The 21,857-nt window shown below is 32.7% G+C and overlaps 3 protein-coding genes across 4 annotated transcripts in view; 1 reads left to right on the forward strand and 2 right to left on the reverse strand.

The window, feature by feature from the left end:
* Positions 1 to 1,596: 1,596 nt before the first annotated feature.
* Positions 1,597 to 5,454, reverse strand: LOC123703490 (phenoloxidase-activating factor 3-like). The gene is made up of 5 exons (XM_045651505.1): positions 5,401 to 5,454; positions 4,681 to 4,852; positions 3,858 to 4,119; positions 3,381 to 3,486; positions 1,597 to 1,838 (listed from the first exon to the last, which is right to left on the reverse strand). The coding sequence occupies exons 1-5, from the start codon at positions 5,450 to 5,452 to the stop codon at positions 1,633 to 1,635; spliced, it is 798 nt and encodes a 265-aa protein (XP_045507461.1). The 5' UTR covers positions 5,453 to 5,454; the 3' UTR covers positions 1,597 to 1,632.
* Positions 5,455 to 6,049: 595 nt separating this feature from the next.
* On the reverse strand, positions 6,050 to 20,629 carry LOC123703601 (phenoloxidase-activating factor 3-like). 2 transcript variants are annotated; one of them, XM_045651686.1, is made up of 5 exons: positions 20,428 to 20,629; positions 8,292 to 8,463; positions 7,063 to 7,318; positions 6,582 to 6,687; positions 6,050 to 6,320 (listed from the first exon to the last, which is right to left on the reverse strand). In XM_045651686.1, exons 3-5 carry the CDS (start codon positions 7,255 to 7,257, stop codon positions 6,115 to 6,117), a joined length of 507 nt encoding a protein of 168 aa, XP_045507642.1. In that variant the 5' UTR covers positions 7,258 to 7,318; positions 8,292 to 8,463; positions 20,428 to 20,629; the 3' UTR covers positions 6,050 to 6,114. The 2 variants fall into 2 exon arrangements, with proteins under 2 accessions (XP_045507642.1, XP_045507643.1); XM_045651687.1 differs by lacking the exons at positions 8,292 to 8,463; positions 20,428 to 20,629 and adding an exon at positions 7,928 to 8,031.
* Positions 13,936 to 21,857, forward strand: part of LOC123703602 (inositol 1,4,5-trisphosphate receptor) — an 84,150-nt gene continuing 76,228 nt past the window's right edge. Inside the window, exon 1 of the mRNA XM_045651688.1 lies at positions 13,936 to 14,093. The gene's annotated coding sequence lies outside the window, so the exon portion shown is untranslated. The remainder of the gene's footprint in view (positions 14,094 to 21,857) is intronic.

Genomic DNA, 21,857 nt, shown 5'->3' on the forward strand with positions numbered 1-21,857 from the left:
TGCGAATGACGAAATTTTTGCAGCATAAACGGCTGTAACTATCTTTTGATTGCGTTGGGTTATATGTTTGATTTTTTCTCATCGTAGATTTGAGCATTTGATATAAATTTCAGCCTGATACCTCCTCCACGCACGCGTTCCTGTAAAAAAGGGTCTTGACAGACCGACAAACTTTAAAATTATAAAAGATTTTTTTATATGATGTAACTAATCTATACATATAATAAATCTGTAGAAGGGTCAATTCTGTACATTGAAAATATTGAAAAAATAACTAGCAGGGGGTGTTACTGGATCGATACCAAACCCAAATATGTGTGTAAAAAAATTTTTGTCTGTCTGTCTGTCTGTCTGTCTGTCTGTATGTGAAGACATCACGTGAAAACTACCGGTTCGATTTCGATGAAACTTGGTATAATTATACCTTATTATCCTGGGCGTAAAATAGGATACTTTTTATCCTGGAAAAATACGTAGAAAAAAAAAATAATTACAATTTTTCAGTTATCCATAGACGTTGTTCTGTAGTAGGTACCGCGAACACACGTTGCGTATTATTATAGACCTAGCCGTATTTGGGTCCAATAGATATTTTATAAGATGTCATTGTCCGAGTTACTTAAAATGGAGAAATAAACCATCCACGCAAAGACCGACATCCGCGCGGACGGAGTCGCGGGCGGAAGCTAGTTAAAAATATATATATTTTTAGCAATTATTTCTGTATCTATGCTATAAGATGTTGCTTCGTACCGAATTTCAAGGTTCTGAGTTCACGGGAAGTATCCTGTAGGTTTTGAGCACAGATTTTGAGTTTTGATTTCCTTGCGTACTTACGTCGAGCGAAAATTTTCAGCATTTACGACTGTATATTCTGATTGGGTTAAAATAGAAGTTTGATTTTATTACAGTTTAAAGATATTGATTTGAGTTTTTGGTGTGAATATCAACTACAATACAAGTAAAATGGTTCATGAGTAAAATGGTTGTGAGATTAAAATTTTTCAATTTTCATTTAATTAAAAATTCATGTTATTCGCAAATATTTTTAATATATATATCTGTGTTAGACCTTTCCAAAGCTTTTGACTGTGTAGACTGTAGAGGATTCAATTCTTTTTCCGTGAACTCCGGTACTAATAAATAAAATACACAGTCAGATAAAAAAACAAGCTGTTGATGTTGATACAAAAGCTCTTTCCGTGTGTCAATCGCGTTGATTAACATTGGTGTTCCACAAGGGTCATATTTAGGACACTTTTTATTTACCATAGATATATTATTATGTAGTAGGTAACTACATATATCTGTTTTTTTTAACTAAATGTGTATGAAGCAACATTCTGAGCTAAACCTTTAATTTATTAGTAACGGAGTTAGATAGAATCCTTAACTGTCTACACAGTCAAAAGGAAAGGTCACACAAAATCAGCAGTTTTGTCGATTTGATTAGATCGATTTAATGGGTTAATATAAAATAAAAAAATAAATAAATATAAAAAAGAGTTTATTTCTCACATTGGTTACATTAAATATGATTAAATAGAAATAAAACGACACATATTACAAATATAGTTCAATATAAATAGGCTTAAACATTAAAAATCATGTTCAATAAAATCGTATTTCTTTTTATTGGGGTGCTACAGCGTTCTCCATGATCCAGTCAGTGTAGCTTGCGATGTTTGTGAAGACATTGGGATATTCAGAAGATCCACAGTCCTTGAAGTAGGAAAAAATACCGACAAGAGCTTGTGTGTTGTTAATTGTTGCCACCATGGGTGCGCCGGCGTCGCCAAAACACGCGCCACTGTTTTCTTTAGCAGCGCATAACACTCCTGAAATTGTAATGATGTTATTTTTCTATAGGTGGAGATATTTTTTTTATGAAATGGCAAATTTAATATTATTCTCAGGAATATAAAATATTTTAACTTTTGTTCGTAGGTATTTTCACGGGTCTAGACCGCTTTTAGGTAAATATTTGTTTTAAGTTTCTTTAGGAAGTTTTAAGTTTGGTTAAGATTAAGGTAAGTTCTACCATTTTTAGAATTAGGAGCAAATAAAAGTTAGGGAGCCAGGTGCAAATTTGGTTAATTATTTCCTCTCAAGAGATAATTCGTCAGACGCATCAGAGTATAGTATTATAAAGCCTCATGAACGTCAGCTGGCGCTTGGTTGGGGGGGTGAGCGGTAGTAGCCTCCCACGCACGTTGGAAAAAAAAATACATTCATTCATTTCCTCTCAGCTAAAAATTTGTCAAATTGTAGCTAACCCAATATCTCAACGAAAAAAAATAATCAGCTGGTTACAACATGGTGTATTATACGTCAGCTGGTGTCTCGAACGTGAAAAAAATAAAATTATTTTCCGTGATTTCCTCTCAAACAAAAATTTACCTGATGATAGCTTATATGTAACTGTGGATATATATATAGGTCAGCTGGCTGTATCTTGGTGGAAAAACCGTCAGCTGATACTTTGAAAGTTATTACATAGGAGTTAGACAGAAGCATCTATTGCCAATTTATATGCATCAACTGACTAGGTTTTCCTCGAATTATTGCTAGCTGATTTTTTTTATTTATCGCATCAGTATATTAACAATCAGCTCACAAATTTTCATCTGAGATGAAATGACATATCTTTAATTATTATCGTTATTTTTAAAAATTCAAGCAACACACGCTAGCATAATATAGACAGTAATAAGGTACTTGGAGGTGGTTAGTTGTGCGCATGATCGGGGTACTACGTACATTCAGCCACATCGGTAAACATGTTTTTACAAATATTATAAACTGCATTTAAAAATAACTATCATATCATCAAATTCACATAACTACCTAAAAGTGTAATAAATATGAAATAACCCACTAAAAACATTAGTTAACTATAATTATTAAAAAAATAATAGTTTAATATATAATTAATAAAGTTATTACTTATCTTTTACGGGGACTTATGTTGATGGAATTCCACGTATCTCGATGATTTTGTTAATGTCTCATTATATTCGAGACACCAGCTGACGTATAATACACCATGCTGTAACCAGCTGATTATTATTTTTCGTTGAGATATTGGGTTAGCTACAATTTGACAAATTTTTAGCTGAGAGGAAATGAATGAATATACTTTTTTTTCTTACGTGCGTGGGAGGCTACAACCGCTCATCCCCCCAACCGAGCTCCAGCTGACGTTCACGAGGCTTCATAATACTATACTTTGATGCATTTTACTAATTACCGCTTGAGAGGAACTTGGTCATAAAATCTGCTTCTGGCTCCCGGACCAATCCATTTTCTTTTTTAATTACTAGAATTGAGTTTTTGAAGAATATTCAGGAAAAACATGCTCTGAGGGAAAAACTACTCACTTTCGTTAATATCGATTTTTTTTTCGTCAGCGTAAGCAGCGGCGCAAGCGTCAAGGGACACCTTTACTAAGACGACGGACTGGAGGGTATCTTGTTGAGTTTCTTCCTGAAATATATTTTATTAATCACTGGATATTCCTACATATTTAATTACGAAATACAAGTAATAACAGTTAGGTAAGTATTATAATCAAAATAATGACACAACCTACTTGTGAAATTCATCAAGAAAATATAATATTATCTACTTATAACAATAGTTACTAATAAGGGAGCCTATTTATAGGTATATGAAACCTGCTCGTAAAAAGTTATAAAAAGTCATTTTTAAGTTAATAAAAAAGGTTTAGGTACTTATATAAAATAATGGGGTGGATAATGCTTCCACTAGATTAGCATAAAAACTATAAATATTTAAGTACTATGATATTTATTCTAAAGCAGATCATCGATCACCTAGCTAGATTAAACTCTCACCGCATTAAAGCCCCAACCAGCAACCACGCCAGAGACTCCGACGGGCAGATCATAGTCTTGTGGAGGCAGAGGCAGTGGTCTGATAACACTGCTTTGTCCGAACGGCTGTTGCAAGAACACAAGCGCGATGTCGTTCTTGCGGGGATACTCAACGTAGCCGGGGTGCTTGAGCAGACCACGTATGGTGGTTTGCATGCCTCCGATTTTACTGTTGGTGGAACCAGCGCGGATACGGAAGTTGGACAGATTGGCTCCGGCTCCGCTGTTTATGTAATCGTGGTTTATTGTTAGAACACGTGACACAAGTTGCGTTTATTAATAATCAAATAATTTTAATGAATCATATTCTATATACGACTCACGAGTTTAATTGTATTATAGTGTATCACGAGGTTTTTGTTTCAAAGATTTAATTAACCTCTTTCTGAAAATCATTTCTAATAAGAATAACGACAAAAGAAAGCGATATTTACCGATTATTCAAGTTATGAATAACATTCATAATTAGATAATTCTTTATTGAAAACGAATATGTATTCACAAAGACATAAATTTTTATTCACTTTCACCAAAAAAAAAATTGAAATTTTCAATAGGCCCTGTAGGGAAAGTAACTATGTACTTGAAATACTTGAAATACTAGCAAATTTTGCCTAAAGAAAACATTCCTCTACTTTTAAAGAGAAGTAAAACTGCTTTTAAAGATTTTTGCACTTACTATAGACAGTAAAATTTCCTATCTCCAGTATTTAAATTAGGTACTTTCCCTCCAGGGCCAATTGAAAATTTCCACACTGTATAGATAAATTACAATGATACTCACGCGAAACAGTACGCGGAAGTCAGCACATGCCAGAAAGACACCAGAGGTCCGACACAGAGTTGGAATTCCCGGTCGATGACAGGGAAGTGGTAGACCAGAGCAGCGACGTGCGGGAAGTCAGTTATGTCGGTGTCAGCCCCACCGGTAATCCTTTCTTGTGGTGCCGCTATCGCTGTATGAAATAAGGACATTTATTGTAAAACACAGTATTTAACGCAAACCTCCTTTATTTGACCTCCTTTATTTACCTTTATTTGACCTTAGGTAACTATAGTTAACTAAGTACTCATTGTTTGGTACATGTAATTTTAAAATTATTAAAAATCCAAAAAAAAACAATCTATTGCGTGATATAATATATTTTTAATTTCTATTTTTACCCTACTTGACCTTTATGTTTAATTAACTGCACTTGTTTCAATATTCATTTTTTAGGGGCTTTTTTAAGCAGGCAGTCACAAAAAGTATACTTTTCCTATATAGAAAATCTTAAATTTGATGATCTATAAGCTCCGCTGAATTTTACTTCGTGAATTTAAATTAAGAGCGATAATTTTTACGTGATTTGAATAAAAAAAAAAAACATTAAATCATCACAGGAGATCCAAACTAGGCTGTTGCGGGTTGCCTATACCTTGGATATCAGAAACGGTGTACAATATCCATCGAGAAAATATCCACACTGTTATAGCAACGTTATGTAAATCAACGTTAACTTACCATCTGCATCACCGAAAATCGCGAGCGCGATGCAAAGTGTCCTGGCTACCATTTTACATCCAACACTAAACGTTGTATTACTAATCAGATTACTACATTTATAACCACCAATGACTCATTATCATATGCTTTTTTTATTACACGCTATACAGAGTGATTCATGCTTTTTTATAATAAGCTTACAACATGTTTTGGAATAAGATTATCGTTCAATTCAACAATTATTCTTAACTATCCGAGACCTTCAACCTTCAATCAATATAATCGAACGTGAGATCAAGCTTACTTTACCGACTTTGATGAATTTTGGTACTAAGAGAGTTTGACTGTGTTAGACTGTGTAGACTGTAGAGGATTCAATTATTTTTCCGTGAACTCCGTTACTAAGAAATAAAAAGTTTAGCTCAGAATGTTGCTTCATAGTAATTCATACACATTCAGATAAAAAAACAAGCTGTTGATGTGTTGATGTTGATACAAAAGTTCTTTCAGTGTGTCAATCGCGTTGATTAAAATTGGTGTTCCACAAGGGTCATATTTAAGACACTTTCTATTTACCATAGTCCACCATAGTTACCATCTGTTTTGTTGATTTGATCGAGTTAGTAGGACAAATATGATTAAATAGAAATAAAACGATACATATTATAAATATAGTTTAATATAAATAGGCTTAAACATTAAAAATCACGTTCAATAAAATCGTATTTCTTTTTATTGGGGTGCTACAGCGTTCTCCATGATCCAGTCAGTGTAGCTTGCGATGTTTGTGAAGACGTCGGGGTATTCAGAAGAACCACAGTCCTTGAAGTAGGAAGAAATGCCGACAAGAGCTTGTGTGTTGAATATTGTTGCCACCATGGGTGCGCCGGCGTCGCCGAAACACGCGCCACTGTTTTCTTTAGCAGCGCACAACACTCCTGAAAATTTTCATGATGTTAATTTTCTATAGGTGGAGAGATATTTTAATGATTCGACAAATTCAATATAATTCTACAGCATGTAATAAATTTTAAATCTTTATATAAATATTTTTTACTATACGTATGTTCGTGTGGCTTCAAGATTGGTATAGATTAAGTTAACTACTATTTTTAAAATTAGGAGCAAATAAAAGTCAACGTTTTCTACTAGTATTGAGTTTTTTTCGAAGAATGTAGAGCCCAGTGTAAACTACTCACTTTCGTTAATATCGATTTGTTCTTCGTCAGCGTAAGCAGCGGCGCAAGCGTCAAGGGACACCTTTTCTAAGACGACAGACTGGAGGGCATCGTGTTGAGTGCCTTCCTGAAATATATTTTATTAATCACTGGATATACATATTTAATTACGAAATATATGTAGTTAACAACAAATTACAAAATTATGACACAACCTACCTACGTACATGTGAAATTCATCAAGAAAATATAATATTAGGTATCTACGTACTTTTAACAATAGTTACTAAGATAGTTACTAATAAGGGAGCCTATTTATAGGTATAAGAAACCTGCTCGTAAAAAGTTATAAAAAGTCATTTTTAAGTTAATAAAAAAGGTTTATTTATAATAATGGGGTGGATAATGCTTCCACTAGATTAGCATAAAAAACATATATTTAACTACTATGATATTTATTCTAAAGCAGATCATCGATCACCTAGCTAGATTAAACTCTCACCGCATTAAAGCCCCAACCAGCAACCACGCCAGAGACTCCGACGGGCAGATCATAGTCCTGTGGAGGCAGAGGCAGTGGTCTGATAACACTGCTTTGTCCGAACGGCTGTTGCAAGAACACAAGGGCAATGTCGTTCTGGCGGGGAGACTCAACGTAGCCGGGGTGCTTGAGCAGACCACGCATGGTGGTTTGCATGCCTCCGAACAGACTGTTGGTGGAACCGGCGCGGATGCGGAAGTTGGACAGATCGGCTCCACTGTAATCGTTAGATTTATTGTCAGACCATGTGACACAAGTTGCATTGTTAATAATCAAATTACTTTTTTAAATAATTTATTTAATTTAATTTTTAATTTATTTATTTACACATAGAACTTAAGTTAAGTATAGAACTTAAGTTAAGATAAGTTGGAAAGATCGGCTCCGCTGTTAATGTAATTGTTAGATTTATTGTCAGACCATGTGACACAATCATCCTACTATCCTTCCTACTTCCTATCCTACTAATATTATAAAGGCGAAAGTTTGTGAGGATGGATGTGTATGTGTGTTTGTTACTCTTTCACGCAAATACTACTGAACCGATTAAAATGAAATTAAGCACACATATAGAGGGTAATTTGGATTAACACAAAGGATAGGTTTTATCACGGAAATCCCACGGGAACGGGAAATATGCGGCTTTTACTTTGAAAACGCGGGTGAAGCCGTGGGCGAAAAGCTAGTATTCTATATACGACTCACGAGTTTAATTGTAAATTAGTGAATCACGAGATTTTTTGTTTCAAAGATTTAATTTACGTCGTTCTGAAAATCATTTCTAATAAGAAAAACGAAGAAAGTTAATATCCATCGAGATATTTACCGATTATTCTTGTTATGAACCACATTTCTAGTAAGATGATCCTTTATTGAAAAGGAATATTCACAAAGACATTAATTTTTATTCACTTTCACCAAAAAAAAAAAATCTTTTACGTATTAAGTTTGACTATACAGGGTGGAAATTATCAATGGGCCCTGGAGGGAAAGCAACTACTTGAAATACTGGAAGTAGCAAATTTTGCCGCGCAAAATATTCCTCTATTTTAACTGCATGTATAGAGTTTTGAAATTTCACTTACAATAGACAGTAAAATTTCCTATCTTCAGTATTTAAATTTGGTATCTTCCCTCCAGGGCCAATTGAAAATTTCCACACTGTATAGGTAAATTACAATGATACTCACGTGAAGCAGTACGCGGAAGTCAGCACATGCCATGATGAGACCAAAGGTCCGACACAGCGTTGGATTTCCCGATTGATGCCAGGGTAGTAGTAGACCAGAGCAGCGACGTGCGGGAAGTCAGTGATGTCGGTGTCAGCCCCACCGGTTATCCTTTCTTGTGGTGCCGCTAACGCTGTATGAAATAAGGACATTTATTGTAAAACAAAGTTTTTAACGCAAACCTCAGAGTGGAGCAATTACTGATTCTGATGGAGCATTTAAGGAGCAATTTTTTGATATATCTACTATTACATATAATAAATCTGTACAAGGGTCAATTCTGTAGATACATTGAAAATATTGAAAAAATAAATAGCAGGGGGTGTTACTGGATCGATACCAAGCCCAAATATGTGATTAAAAAAATTTTTGTCTGTCTGTCTGTCTGTCTGTCTGTCTGTCTGTCTGTATGTGAAGGCATCACGTGAAAACTAGCGGTTCGATTTCGATGAAACTTGGTATAATTATACCTTATTATCCTGGGCGTAAAATAGGATACTTTTTATCCTGGAAAAATACGTAGAAAAAAATTAATCTTAATTTTTCAGTTTTATCCATAGACGTTGTTCCGTAGAACCGCGAACACACGTTGCGTATTATTATAGGCCTAGCCGTATTTGGGAATTGGGTCCAATAGATATTTATAAGATGTTATTGTCAAAGGTAGGTACCTACTCTAAATGGAGAAATAAACCATCCACGCGAAGACCGACATCCGCGCGGACGGAGTCGCGGGCGGAAGCTAGTTAATAATAAAAAAACAACTTTTCGCGCTAATTTCCTTCCGGTACCTCAGACTACCTACTTCAATTGGACACAAAAAAATAAAAATATAGGTAAGTATTTATTTATTTGACCTGAGGTACCTAACTATAGTTAACTAAGTACTCATTGTTTGGTACATGTAATTGTAAAATTATTAAAAATCCAAAAAAAAAGTCAATCTATTGCGTGAAATAATATATTTTTTATTTCTATTTTTACCCTAACCTTGTTGTTTAATTAACTGCACTTGTTTCAATATTCAATATTTTGTTTCAATATTCCTAAATATAGAAAATCTATAAGCTCCGCTGAATTTTACTTCGTGAATTTAAATTAAGAGCGATAATTTTTACGTAATTTTAACCCGTCATTAAATAAAAAAAATCTTTATTTACCAAAAAAAATTAAAACATTACATCATTACAGGAGATCCAAACTAGGATGTTGCCTGTATCTTGGATATCAGAAATGGTGTACAATATCCATCGAGAAAATGTCCACACTGTATAGTGTATAGCAACGTTATGTAAATCAACGTTAACTTACCAGCACCGAAAATCGCGAGCGCGATGCAAAGTGTCCTGGCTACCATTTTTACACCCAACACTAAACGTTGAATAACTAATCCAGATTACTACATTTATACCCACCAATGACCCATTATCATTTGCTATTTTTATTCCACGCTATATAGGATGCTTTTAATTGTTTTTGCTCTAGCCTACAATACTTTTTGAATGATATTCTATCGTCCATTACAACAATTCTACATAAAAGTAATTAAAAACCAATTTTAATCTAATCCCTACTTAATTATTACAAATGAGAATCTAAGTTTGTTTTTTACTCGATTTGGATGAAATTTTGTACAAAATAAAGTTTGAAACCCGAGAACCCGCACAAAAGTTCCCAATACTTAATATTAAAAAAAAAAATTGTGATCCATAACCTTTGCCTACAATTCAACGCATTATTATGCTATAGATTATTAGATTATATTCTGTCGAAATCTGAAAAGCCGTGTAATGGCATTCAACAGAACGTGACTCGCAAGCTGTTTGAATATAATATGGATATGATGAACACATATGAACCTGGAGGTTAGGTTCGTTATTGAAGTGAAACTTCTTTATCGGCGTTGGACAAAAATTTAGTGTAACATTTTTTCGTTACACGTGACATTTTTCCATTACGCGCCATCTTTTTCTTATCCCTACCACGCGTGATTCGACGTATTTCTGTAAAGTTGCATATAGTAAATTATTTTTTGAAAAATAAGGTCATAAAGAAGTTTCACTTATTACGTGTGTACACTAGTACACGCACACATTTTTTTTATTTTAGAAACTACTTACACAGAAATAAGACTCTCCGTCATGTCACAATCTGCAACTGACGAATATCGCAGAGCAAGTAATATAGTAACGGATATTTGGAATAAAATTAACTGCGTTAAAAACAACCGACTTCAAAAACGGAAAAGTAAAAAATAAAAAAGATTTGATATTATTAATTGCTACATATTATTTAGATGTGCTATTTATTAAATAGGTTTGATGTCGGTGCACGGGCTTAATACTAAGTGCTTAGTGTTTGGCACCGACTTCAAACCTATTTAATAAATAGCACATCTAAATAATATGTAGCAATTAATAATATCAAATCTTTTTTATTTTTTACTTTTCCGTTTTTGAAGTCGGTTGTTTTTAACGCAGTTAATTTTATTTAATACTTTTTAGTGTTATTTTCAACACGAATCAAACGAGCCCAAACTCGATAAAGTTGAGTCAATATATTACTGAGTTCCTATGGCCACCTTCCGATTCCATCATCAAATCAGCTCTATGTCATGATAATGTTTCATCGCTATCCAATTTACACACTTATACAAAATTTCAGCTCAATCGGTTACCGGGAAGTGAATCAAAGTTACTTGCTACATTCCAATTAAGTCATCGAGTACAGACAAAAATGCTCATAAAATAAAAACTACTGGGCCTAGCCGAATAAAATTTTTATGGGACCAATTCGACACCATCCTGCATCGAACAAAAAAAGAATCACGTAAATCGGTTCAGAAACCTTGGAGTAATCGGTGTACATACATAAAAAAAAAAAAAAAAAAATATACCGGCCGAATTGATAACCTCCTCCTTTTTTTTGAAGTCGGTTAAAAAGTAAATTAACGGCATAAATTATAAAATTTGAAACAAAAGAAATATACCGACGGATATGAGAACCTCCTCATTTTTTTAAAATCGGTTTAAAACGTTTAAAATAAAAACACCAAGACACAAAGAACACTCTTGACAATATCAATAGGTATTTCACGCATTTGACATTCCAAAAAATGCATTGTCTTGAAAATTTTTAAGTGTCACCCTGTGTATAGATCCCGTTAAGACCTAAAAATTTATGGCATAATCATGCACGTATGAATTATCGATCATTAATACAAGATTAGTTACGATAAACTCGGGAGCTTCCTATGATTATCTTGAATGATAGCAGTTATAATGAGAAGTGAACTTGTTTTCATTTCAAATCCTTATCCCCTTTACATTGGAAGAGCTTGAACTCTAGCAGATAAGGAAATTAATATAATACTCGATTAGGAAAAATTTAATATTTTCAGGATTTACAATTTAATATCATCAACTTAGTTCTAGCATGTAGGTTGGTAGTATAAAATATAAATCTAATTAGTTATATAAAAAAAAACTACACAGAAATAGGCTATACGCCGACTTGCAACTTGCATGTTAATTCTCAGCATATATTTTCTATATAATTTCGAGTCAAGAAGCTTATACTTAACTAGCTGCTCCGCGCGGTTTCAACCCCGTGGCCCCACCCATTGCCCGTAGCGTGATGAAATATAGCCTATAACCTTCCTCGATAAATGGGCTATCTAACACCGAAAGAATTTTTCAAATCGGACCAGTAGTTCCCGAGATTAGTGCGTTCAAACAAACAAACAAACAAACAAACTCTTCAGCTTTATAATATTAGTATAGATTAGCTTTCCGCCCGCAGCGTCGCCCGCGTTTTCAAAGAAAAACGCGCATAGTTCCCGTTTGCTTAGGATTTCCGGGATAAAACCTCTATATGTCTGCTAAATTTCAATGTAATCGGTTCAGTAGTATTTGCGTAAAAGAGTCATACATACACATAGGTACACATTACACATACATCCATTCCCACAAACTTTCGCATTTATAATATTAGTAGGATACTTAGGTGTTTCGTGCCATTTTCGAGCGTTCATTACCTGCGAGAAAGACATGGGAAACTACTAACAACTCACCAGTCACCACCACTACCAACTACTTACCTCCACTACTAGGTAACTATTTACCGATGCTACTAGTTAGTAGTTACTTTTCACGTGTGCTGATGGTTTACTACTGCAAGTAACTATTTTCCGATACTACTAACTACTTATCGCGACCGCTGACTGTTTTCCACTGCAAATTACTATTTACCGATACTACTAACTAATTATCACGACTGTTGACTGTGTACTGTGTGCTGCAACTATTTTTCGATATTACTAACTACTTATCACGACTGCTGACTGTGTACCACTGCAAGTTGCAACTAACTATTTTCCGATACTACTATCTACTTATCACGACTGCTGACTGTGTACCACTGCAAGTTGCAACTAACTATTTTCCAATACTACTAACTTCTTATCGTGAATGCTGACTGTTTTCCACTGCAAATAACTATTTACCGATACTACTAACTAATTATCACGACTGCCGACTGTGTACCACCGCAACTAACTATTTTCCGATACTACTAACTACTTATCACGACTGCTGACTATTTACCACGGCAAATAACTATTTACCGATACTACTAACTACCACGACTGCTGACTGTGTACCACTGCAACTAACTATTTTCCGATACTACAAACTACTTATCAGTTATCACGACTGTTAACTACTTACAACCTGAGTGAGAGTGAGCAGAAAAACGTTTAAAAGAAATAACGAGCTAATAATTGCTACAAAAAATGATATAAAGCAGAATAATATTAATCATCGTACTTACGTAAATTTTCTTCAAACTTTTTTAAGATGAGTTAAATGAAAGAAATAATTCATTAAATACTATTATCCAACGTCATTATCCTTCTTGTTCACGATAGACATAAAAAAAATATGCAACAATACTTCAAAACTTCCAATGTAACGTCAATACATGAGAAATTTCCTGTTTTAATTCAAAATTAAATTAGTGTATTATGGGAAATCGAAGTTTTAGCGGTTTAAATTTTGACGGTCAAGAAAATATTACTGATACTTTGGAGAATCACGTTCGAGGAACGAAATTTAAATCAAAACATTCTTGTGAGCCCATAGTAAGACGACCAAGAAGCTTAAAAAAGCCTCGGATACCAAGCAAATCAAGGGCTAATAAAGGAGTTTACAATGGAATGAAAAATATGTTTGGAGAAAATATTCCAATTATGTTAGCGGTACTTACATCAGAGTCTGATTTACGTTTACTATTTGAAAATAAGCCTTATTGCAAATCATCGCATCGTATGCACAAAAAGAAATATAGAAGGTTAATTTCTTTTCCTTGTGCAACGTACTGCGCAGAGTGTAGAAGATCGTCTAAGTTGAGTTTCAGATCAGAAAGTTGAATTTTACATCCTCGTAAATTGATTGATTTATTTTCCTGTTAATTAAATATATATTTTTGAATAAACAGAGCTTGTTTCATTTGCCGGTGTTTGAAATTATTTATCCTGGTAATGATTTCATGCAAGCGTAGGGACTTTATAAAATTAAGCGTGGTATCCCAGTGCAGTTGCGCGCCTTCTTCTGAGGAGGGAGTGTTTCGTGTTTCGTGTGTCATTTCAAGATAAAGTTTACATGTTTTCTCGAATTTAGGCAATAAATCACACTAATCATTGTATGTTAACATTGTTGTGATTATGTGTTATCATCTTGTGTGTGCTCGAAGCGTGTGATAAGGGTAAGCCACCGTAAATTCATTTAGCCGTGTCAGACGGTGAATACATTGAAATCATATGTTCTTATTAGAATAATGTTTTTTAATTAACACCCAGAAGATTATCATAATTAGGCCAAATTTTCAAAGTCATAAATAACATTTCGATCGCGATTTTTGATAAAACTTTTATTTGACATTGATGTGCTAACAGTATTATTATGTTTAAGTGATTTATTTGGTTAGTACCCGTGATATGGCGATGATTTCATTATCTACTTGTTGGATTCTTATAAGTTTTTATATTGTTAATGTTAAATGTTTTTATTTAAATAACAAAACTTTTCAATAGTTTTATTTATTAAGTTATGTCTTTTAATTAGTTTTGGGTGTTGATGATCTATTCAAAATAATTTAAATCATCTAATAAACAAAAAAAATATTCATAATTTTAAAAGTAAGGTTATGTAAGTACATAATAATATCATGGACCAATATATGTACATAATATCAAGATTGTGCTGGTAAATAAAGTTTAACAACTTACCAAAATTTACTTACCTACTTTATTTACACTTATTTTGCACTAAAATTTCTATATCTTCTTTATCCAGTCCATTAAAATAATAAAACTAAAAATACCATTGCACGGGTCATCTTGATTAATAATAATTATAGATACATTTTTGTGATGGCATGAACTAGTAACTGTAGGTACAACTGCAGTTGTCACGGATGAATTCTACACATACCCGTGGCCCTGTCGCTGATGCGGCTTGACGGAACACAGTGGGGTTTTGGTCTGTAGGAATCCGACATAACCCACGGCCTCTTCCCCGGAGGCCGTGGGTATCTATGCAAGATTTCCCCACTAAAAAAAAAAAAAAGGTACAACTGCAGTTTTTTTTTTTAATAAAATAATTTTGGCCAATAGCATAGGATTCCAATTTTAAAAACAGGATGTCATTATAATATATTTGTGGTAATCAAAAATGAACTTTACACTACTCACATTCCTATTAATAATTAAGATCTCCATTCTCCAGCAAGTCAGCAACTCATTTCATAATTTGTATCAGGATTTTATAAAACATAAATCTATGTTTGCAAGACTAGGAATGTACTACATAGTGTTTAGTTGACAATTATAATTGAGTAATTTAGTTTTTATTGTAACAGAATTAATAATAAAATTTGGTTATAAATATATAATACCTAAACTTATCTAACATTTTTTCTTTAATAAGTATATAATAATATATTCACTCTGGTCCAGATGCTAGGACTCAAGACTGAATACCTATTTTACAAACACTTACCGCAGACACTTTACCAACTAAATTTCATATTCTTTGTAACTTATAATGACAATGCTTGACTTCTAAAAACTTATTACAGTCTTTTTTGTGTGAGGAATTTATAAAAAGGTCTAGTGTAACATAGGTACCTAACCTTTTTATAAATTCCTCACACCTTTGTTTCCTCACTTCTGTCCATAGGGACAAAAAAATATATTTTCTTTGTAATTAATATAGATTATAGTGTATCCAGTGTTTTAATATCAATCAAATGTTATACCAATTATTGAATTTTGAGTAATCAATTACTTATAAAATGAAATATTCAGTGGTTTATGTAGAAAAGAATATTATATGTATGTAATCTAATAAAAGACATGTATATTGTATTGTAATATGCAAGAAAACCAAGAAGGATATTAACATTACCGATAGCAGAAAAGACAATAAAGGGTATTTGTAGTATCTTTTTCATTAGGGAGCGCTAACTTTTTAGATAGACTACAGTCCATATCGTAAGCAAATTTATCTTTACTTATATTATAAAGAGGAAAGATTTGTATGTATACTTACATATATGTTTGTAATTAATTGGCTCAAAAAGTATACAATGGATTTGGATGAAACTTTATAGTAAGTATAGGTTTAGAGACATTTATTTCAAAAGAATTTTACAATTCACTTATTCTAATTCAATAGTGTTAACTTGTACACCTTGACAAAAATGTTAAAAACTTGCGGGTGAGCGGAGAACTACTCTGTACAATAATATCGTCTTATATGACGGTATGGCTGTGTTCGTAAGGAATGCTAACGCGGATATAAATCAACTAAATGTGACATCGAGTGCATGAACTAAAATAAATATTAATTGTAAATTTATTTAAACATTTAGTGTAAATGACTTAACTATTTAAAGTAATTTTACAATCTTGAATATATACACTCTTGTTTGTTTTTTTTTTTGTTTTTTACTTTATATAATAATTCATAATATTATGTTATAATGGTTTTTACTCTTTTGATTATTTTTGTATATATACTTTTTATGTTATAATTAACACTTTATACTATAATTTTTTTTTTTTATTTTTTTTTTATTTTTTTTTAACTAGTGACTGTGATAAGAGTACTTTGTGATCGTTGTTATTTTTCTTTATATTGCTGATTTTATTTCAGTTATTTACATTTTTAAGTTTTATGTACACGATAGTTATTACAGGAAATATTTTCATTTTGTAGTATATGAAGTTTTAATTTCTTTTTGAACAATCCTAATGATTTTATTTGTTTTATATCTGTAGGTAGGCTATTGTATATTTTAACTCCGTCATGAAGTAAATTTTTTGAGCCATAGTAGGTACGGGCTGGATGGATATTTAGGTTGTCATAACATACATTTTGTCGTAGATTAGAATTTCGCTTTCTTTTAGTTAGAGTGATATCTGTATGAATTTCCTTATTAAACAATTTTCGTATCAGGATACAAGTATTATAGATGTAAATTTGTGAAATATCCATTATTTTAGTATCTTTATATATTTTTTTTGTTGGAGTGAGATAATTATAGCAAAAAAGGGTTTTTATTAATCTATTTTGGGCTATTTGTACTTTGTTCATGTTAGTTTTAGCGGATGCTCCCCATATAGGTATTAGATAATCTAAGTGGGATTTAATTAAGGAGTTATAAATAGTATATCGAACAGTATTTGGAAGACATTTTGCAAATCCTCTTAATGCACCAGACAATGAAACTATTTTTTTCCTGACTTTCTCAATATGCGGTTTCCAGGTCATATGACTATCCAATACTAGACCCAGATATTTTTCTTCATTAATCTGTTTAATTTGTTGATTATTTATAAAAAGAGGGGCGTGTGTTGGAACTTTTTTAGATTTAGGTGAGAATATAATGTAATTCGTTTTTTCAACGTTAATTGTCAGTAGGTTATTTTGTAACCAAGTGTTAAGGAGGGTCATGTCATGTTGAGCTTCCGATATCAAAGAGTGTATTGACTGTCCATAATAGAATAGGCTGGTGTCATCAGCATATAGACTTAAGTCACCTTTGAAGGGAAGCTCATATACGTTGTTTATGTATACTAGGAACAATAGTGGGCCTAAAATAGAGCCTTGTGGTACTCCATAACATATCGGCATAGGATCACTTTGACATGATCCAATTTTGACAATTTGACAACGGTTTGCGAGGTAGGATTTAATTAATTCATGAGCTGTTCCCCTGATACCAATGCAATGAAGTTTTGTTAGTAACAAGTCGTGGCTCACGGTATCAAACGCTTTTTTTAGGTCCACAAAAATGCCAACCGCAATATTTCTATTGTCTAAGTTACTAATAAGTTTTGTTATAAGATCTGACGTGGCTGAGAGAGTATTGGATTTGGGACGGAAGCCGTATTGTTTCTGATAAAGAAAGTTGATTGAGTCAAGGAATTTTTTTAATTGAGTGTGCAAGACCCTTTCAAAAATTTTTGATATAACAGGTAGGACAGAGATTGGTCGGTAATTGTTAGGGTCTGTTTTGCTACCAGCTTTAAATATAGGTACGACTTTGGCAATTTTTAGAGAGTTTGGAAATGTTCCTTCTGATAGACATTTATTTATACAACACGCTAGATCATGGCTTATCAAGTCTTTGATACATTTTAAGGCTTTAACGCTAATGCCATCTAACCCTGAGCTGGTATTTGAGTTTAGCGAGTTAATAATGTTTTTTACTTCTTCAGCGTTAGTGGGATTAAACTGGGTGAATGAATTATTGTAATCTAATGTCACATTGAGTTGATAATTCTGGGTTTTAGGAATTTTATTTGCTAAATTCGAGCCAACCGAAGCAAAGAAGATATTAAAACACTTACAAATTTCCTTTTCATCACTTATTAAGCCAGTAGGGGTTATGATCTGTGGAATGACAGTATCCTTTGTGCTATTCCTAGATAACGAGTTTATAAGGCTCCACATCTTCTTTGGTTGTTTGAGAACTTTATGAAATTCTCTTGTATAATATTCGTTTTTTGTTTTCTGTATTTTAGCAGTTACTTGATTTCTCTTTTTTTTAAACTTCTGTTCAATGCATTTGTTATCTTTGTTCAATTTGTGCTCGTAATAAATTTGATTTCTGTCGTTGATTTCTTTAATTATATCTCTGTGTATCCAGTCTTGTCTTGGTTTGTTGAGTATTTTTGATTTAATGACTTTATTTTTGTTTATTGCTTCTTTTAATCTTAATTCCACTTGTGAATATTCCAAATTGTTATTGTAAATATGGTTATTTTTTATGTATAAGTATAATTCATTGTAATTTAGTGCTTCATATTCTATTCTTTTAAATAAATCAGGTTTATATTTCTTCATTTCTAAGAATATCTGTTTGTGATCTGACATTGCTGATTCTACAATGGCAAGGTGGAAATCGTTTTGTTTCACATTTGTAGCAACATGATCTAGAATTGATTTTGTCGTATTGGTTTCTCGTGTACAGTATGTTTCATCAATCTTGTTTAGTAGTTGGAAGCCATTTATCTCAACCAAGTCCTTGTAGGTATTATTAGTTCGATCCAAATTTAATAAATTTATATTGAAATCACCAAATATGATGGCTCTGCTACTTTTTTGAAGTTGTATTTCAAAGGTTTCGAAAAAATTTTGAAGTGTAACTGGATCTGGTTTACGATATATAGCACCTATGTCCAATGAATAGTTATAGAGGTGGACCCAGAGATAATGGTTATCAAGTAATACTAGATCGTGACTTTGATTGTGTTGGAGATTGTTGTGGACAAATATTGAGACCCCACCTCCTCTACTATTTGACCTGTAATTATAATAGTGCCTATATCGTGGAAGTTGGAGTCGTTCACCTTCGTCCTTTGTTTTGATCCAAGTTTCAGTCAATATGATTACGTGTATTGTGTATTTAAATGACTCTATCACACATCTAAGTTCATCTAATTTACCTGGTCTTACAATACTACGTACATTTGCATACATAAATTTCAGGGATTTATTTGAGAATTTAATTTCACCATAGTTATTGGTTAGTTGGTATGTCAGGTTATCGATAGCCGGGTTGGTTAAATCTTCTGTTCTTTTAGCTTGATCTAGTTTTTTGAATCCGTTTCAACGATTTTAGGGATGCCTTTAATATATTTTATACTTAAGTTTTTTATACCCTCGTCCGTTTTTTGTTTGAGTTCATCTTTTAGAAGTTTTAGGTATGCTCGTTGCTGTGGAGTTTGATCGGAATAAATCCCAATATCTTTTCTACAATTTTTGTGCTTATTTCTTAAAATTATTTTAACTGGTTCTTCTGTTGAAAAACATACTTTTAGTGGTCGACATTTGTTTGGTATTAATTTACCTAGTCTTATTGTTGCTACTGGATCTGGGCTACACGGTATTATGTTTTTTAGAAATTGTATTACATTTTTAGCGTCAGAAGCTTTTCTTGTTGTTGTCTCGACAGCGACACATTCAGGTAAGTTGGTAATTATTATAATATAGGTTATAGGAAAAACACATAAGCTATTGAACTATTTTAGCCCGCGGGTTCATTCAAGGGTTCATTCCGCACAACACAAATCGTTGTATAGAAAATTGATCTGCTTTTTAAAGATTCAAAGGTACTTTTATAATATGTTAATTGTTAGAATTGTTCATGTTGTTGTGTTTCTTTCTTAAAAGTTATTTGTTGAATCTATAATCTACGTTGCTGTGCGCCGCCCCGGCTTCATCTATTGTTTTTTTACTTTTTCTCTCCATAAGAACCATCCCCATTCTTTAAAGAATATTATAAAAAAATAATTGATTCAGCCTTTCTCGAGTTTTGTTGTTACCAACACATTTGTCGTTTCATTTGTATTATATAGATTACAAAGTATAGAAAGTTATTCAAGTTAAATCTTATGCAACAGTTTAAATTTCTTCTGAACTTATTATTTAAATTAACCTGTTTGAACTATGTTATCACAAAGGGCTGTTTAAAAAATCTTTTACAGTACTCAATCTCTTTTCATTTTAATAATATATTGGGTACTCACATTTTGTAAGTCTGAGCCGTGTTTTTGTTTGCTTGTTATTTCTTCTACATGCATTGAATCCTTGTAGTTCCAGTTAATCCATCCATAGTTGGTATAAATCTATCCAAACCTCTTTTCTCAAGATATAGTGGGATAATTTTCGATTCACACATAAAATGGTGTTCATCAGATTGTACATTTTATGGATAATAAAAAAAATATAATTCTTATTCTTTGTTTATGGCCCCACAATATGATTTTTAGTTCAATTAAAATTTGTTCACTGTAGGTATTTTCAATATTTCAACCTACCTACATTACAAAATATGCTAATATCTAGTAAAACTATGTACCAAACACGGGTTTTGAAAATATTGCAATGAAAATAATAAATTCAAAGTAGGTAGGTAGGTACTTTATTCTTATTTTTTTTTCTTTTTTGCAAAAAAACACTTGTTTAGATAACCATTCCACATTCAAAATTCATTGTTCATTCTCTCTTTCTATTAAATTGATAATAAAGTTTTTGGTACTCGGATAGAGAATATATCGAAATAATGTGGTGTCCCCCCATGAGGATTTCTCATCTCATTCCATCCATGCCATCATTCATATTTCGTGGATTGTCTGGAGGATCTGGCATCCCTTGCCTTATATTTACAATGATTATAAATCTTAAACAAAAGGTAAAACCATTGATTAATTTTTATGCTAGTTAACTAGGTAGGTACCTACTAAAACAAATATTTTCTTGGTTCCTTCATAAATTTTTAAAGCTGGTTATGCGGTTTTCCGTTTTCATATGGTTTTTATATATTTTGATTATTGTCTAAAAATTAATATGGAATTTTATATTAGTTTTCGTAATCAGCGTAGGTACCTACACTCAATTATATTATATGCTTATTACACCGACGCGCAAGGTGGGACACTGTATATTATGTGTCTCATAGGTTTACAAGTTTTATCATACAATTTTATAATGAGCAAACAAAAATGAAATCACGTTTATTACCGCTGTGAGATCTCATAAACATCTCTATACCTAGATACTGCATACTTACTAATTGTTCTAATGAAACCTAACCACTTCGCCCGGCTACTAATTAATTATTTGAACTAACGAGGTGTGTTCACATGATGGACCTTATGGTTCTTGTTACATCGTCGTGTGTATTTGCTTTGTTCATTTTGTTACTTCGTACATAAATGGGTAAATTAAAACAATATGGCTCGTAGTTCTAGTAGATATCATTTCGAGTTGTTCATATTATTTGATTTATGTACTTAATATGATAAAGTAGCTTTCGCCCGCGAAACAGTAGTCACAGGAATTTCCAACTAGAAAGAGATGTTTCCCCCGGATAAAAAGCAGCCTATGTCACTCTCTAGCCTCCTGTCTGTCACCAGACGCAAAACCCATATCATGTCACAAGACATACAAACGAACA

Source organism: Colias croceus, chromosome 26 (assembly GCF_905220415.1).
Source record: "Colias croceus chromosome 26, ilColCroc2.1".
Classification (NCBI taxonomy): Eukaryota; Metazoa; Arthropoda; class Insecta; order Lepidoptera; family Pieridae; genus Colias; species Colias croceus.

Coding starts and splice junctions, on each gene's coding strand:
- LOC123703601 (XM_045651686.1), bottom strand. CDS start 7,257: ATGCAAACCACCATGCGTGGTCTGCTCAAGCACCCCGGCTACGTTGAG. Junction 6,688..7,062: donor CTGGTTGGGGCTTTAATGCG/GTGAGAGTTTAA, acceptor AATATATTTCAG/GAAGGCACTCAACACGATGC. Junction 6,321..6,581: donor ACAAATCGATATTAACGAAA/GTGAGTAGTTTA, acceptor GAAAATTTTCAG/GAGTGTTGTGCGCTGCTAAA.
- LOC123703490 (XM_045651505.1), bottom strand. CDS start 5,452: ATGGTAGCCAGGACACTTTGCATCGCGCTCGCGATTTTCGGTGATGCA. Junction 4,853..5,400: donor GATTTTCGGTGATGCAGATG/GTAAGTTAACGT, acceptor TATTTCATACAG/CGATAGCGGCACCACAAGAA. Junction 3,487..3,857: donor CTGGTTGGGGCTTTAATGCG/GTGAGAGTTTAA, acceptor AATATATTTCAG/GAAGAAACTCAACAAGATAC.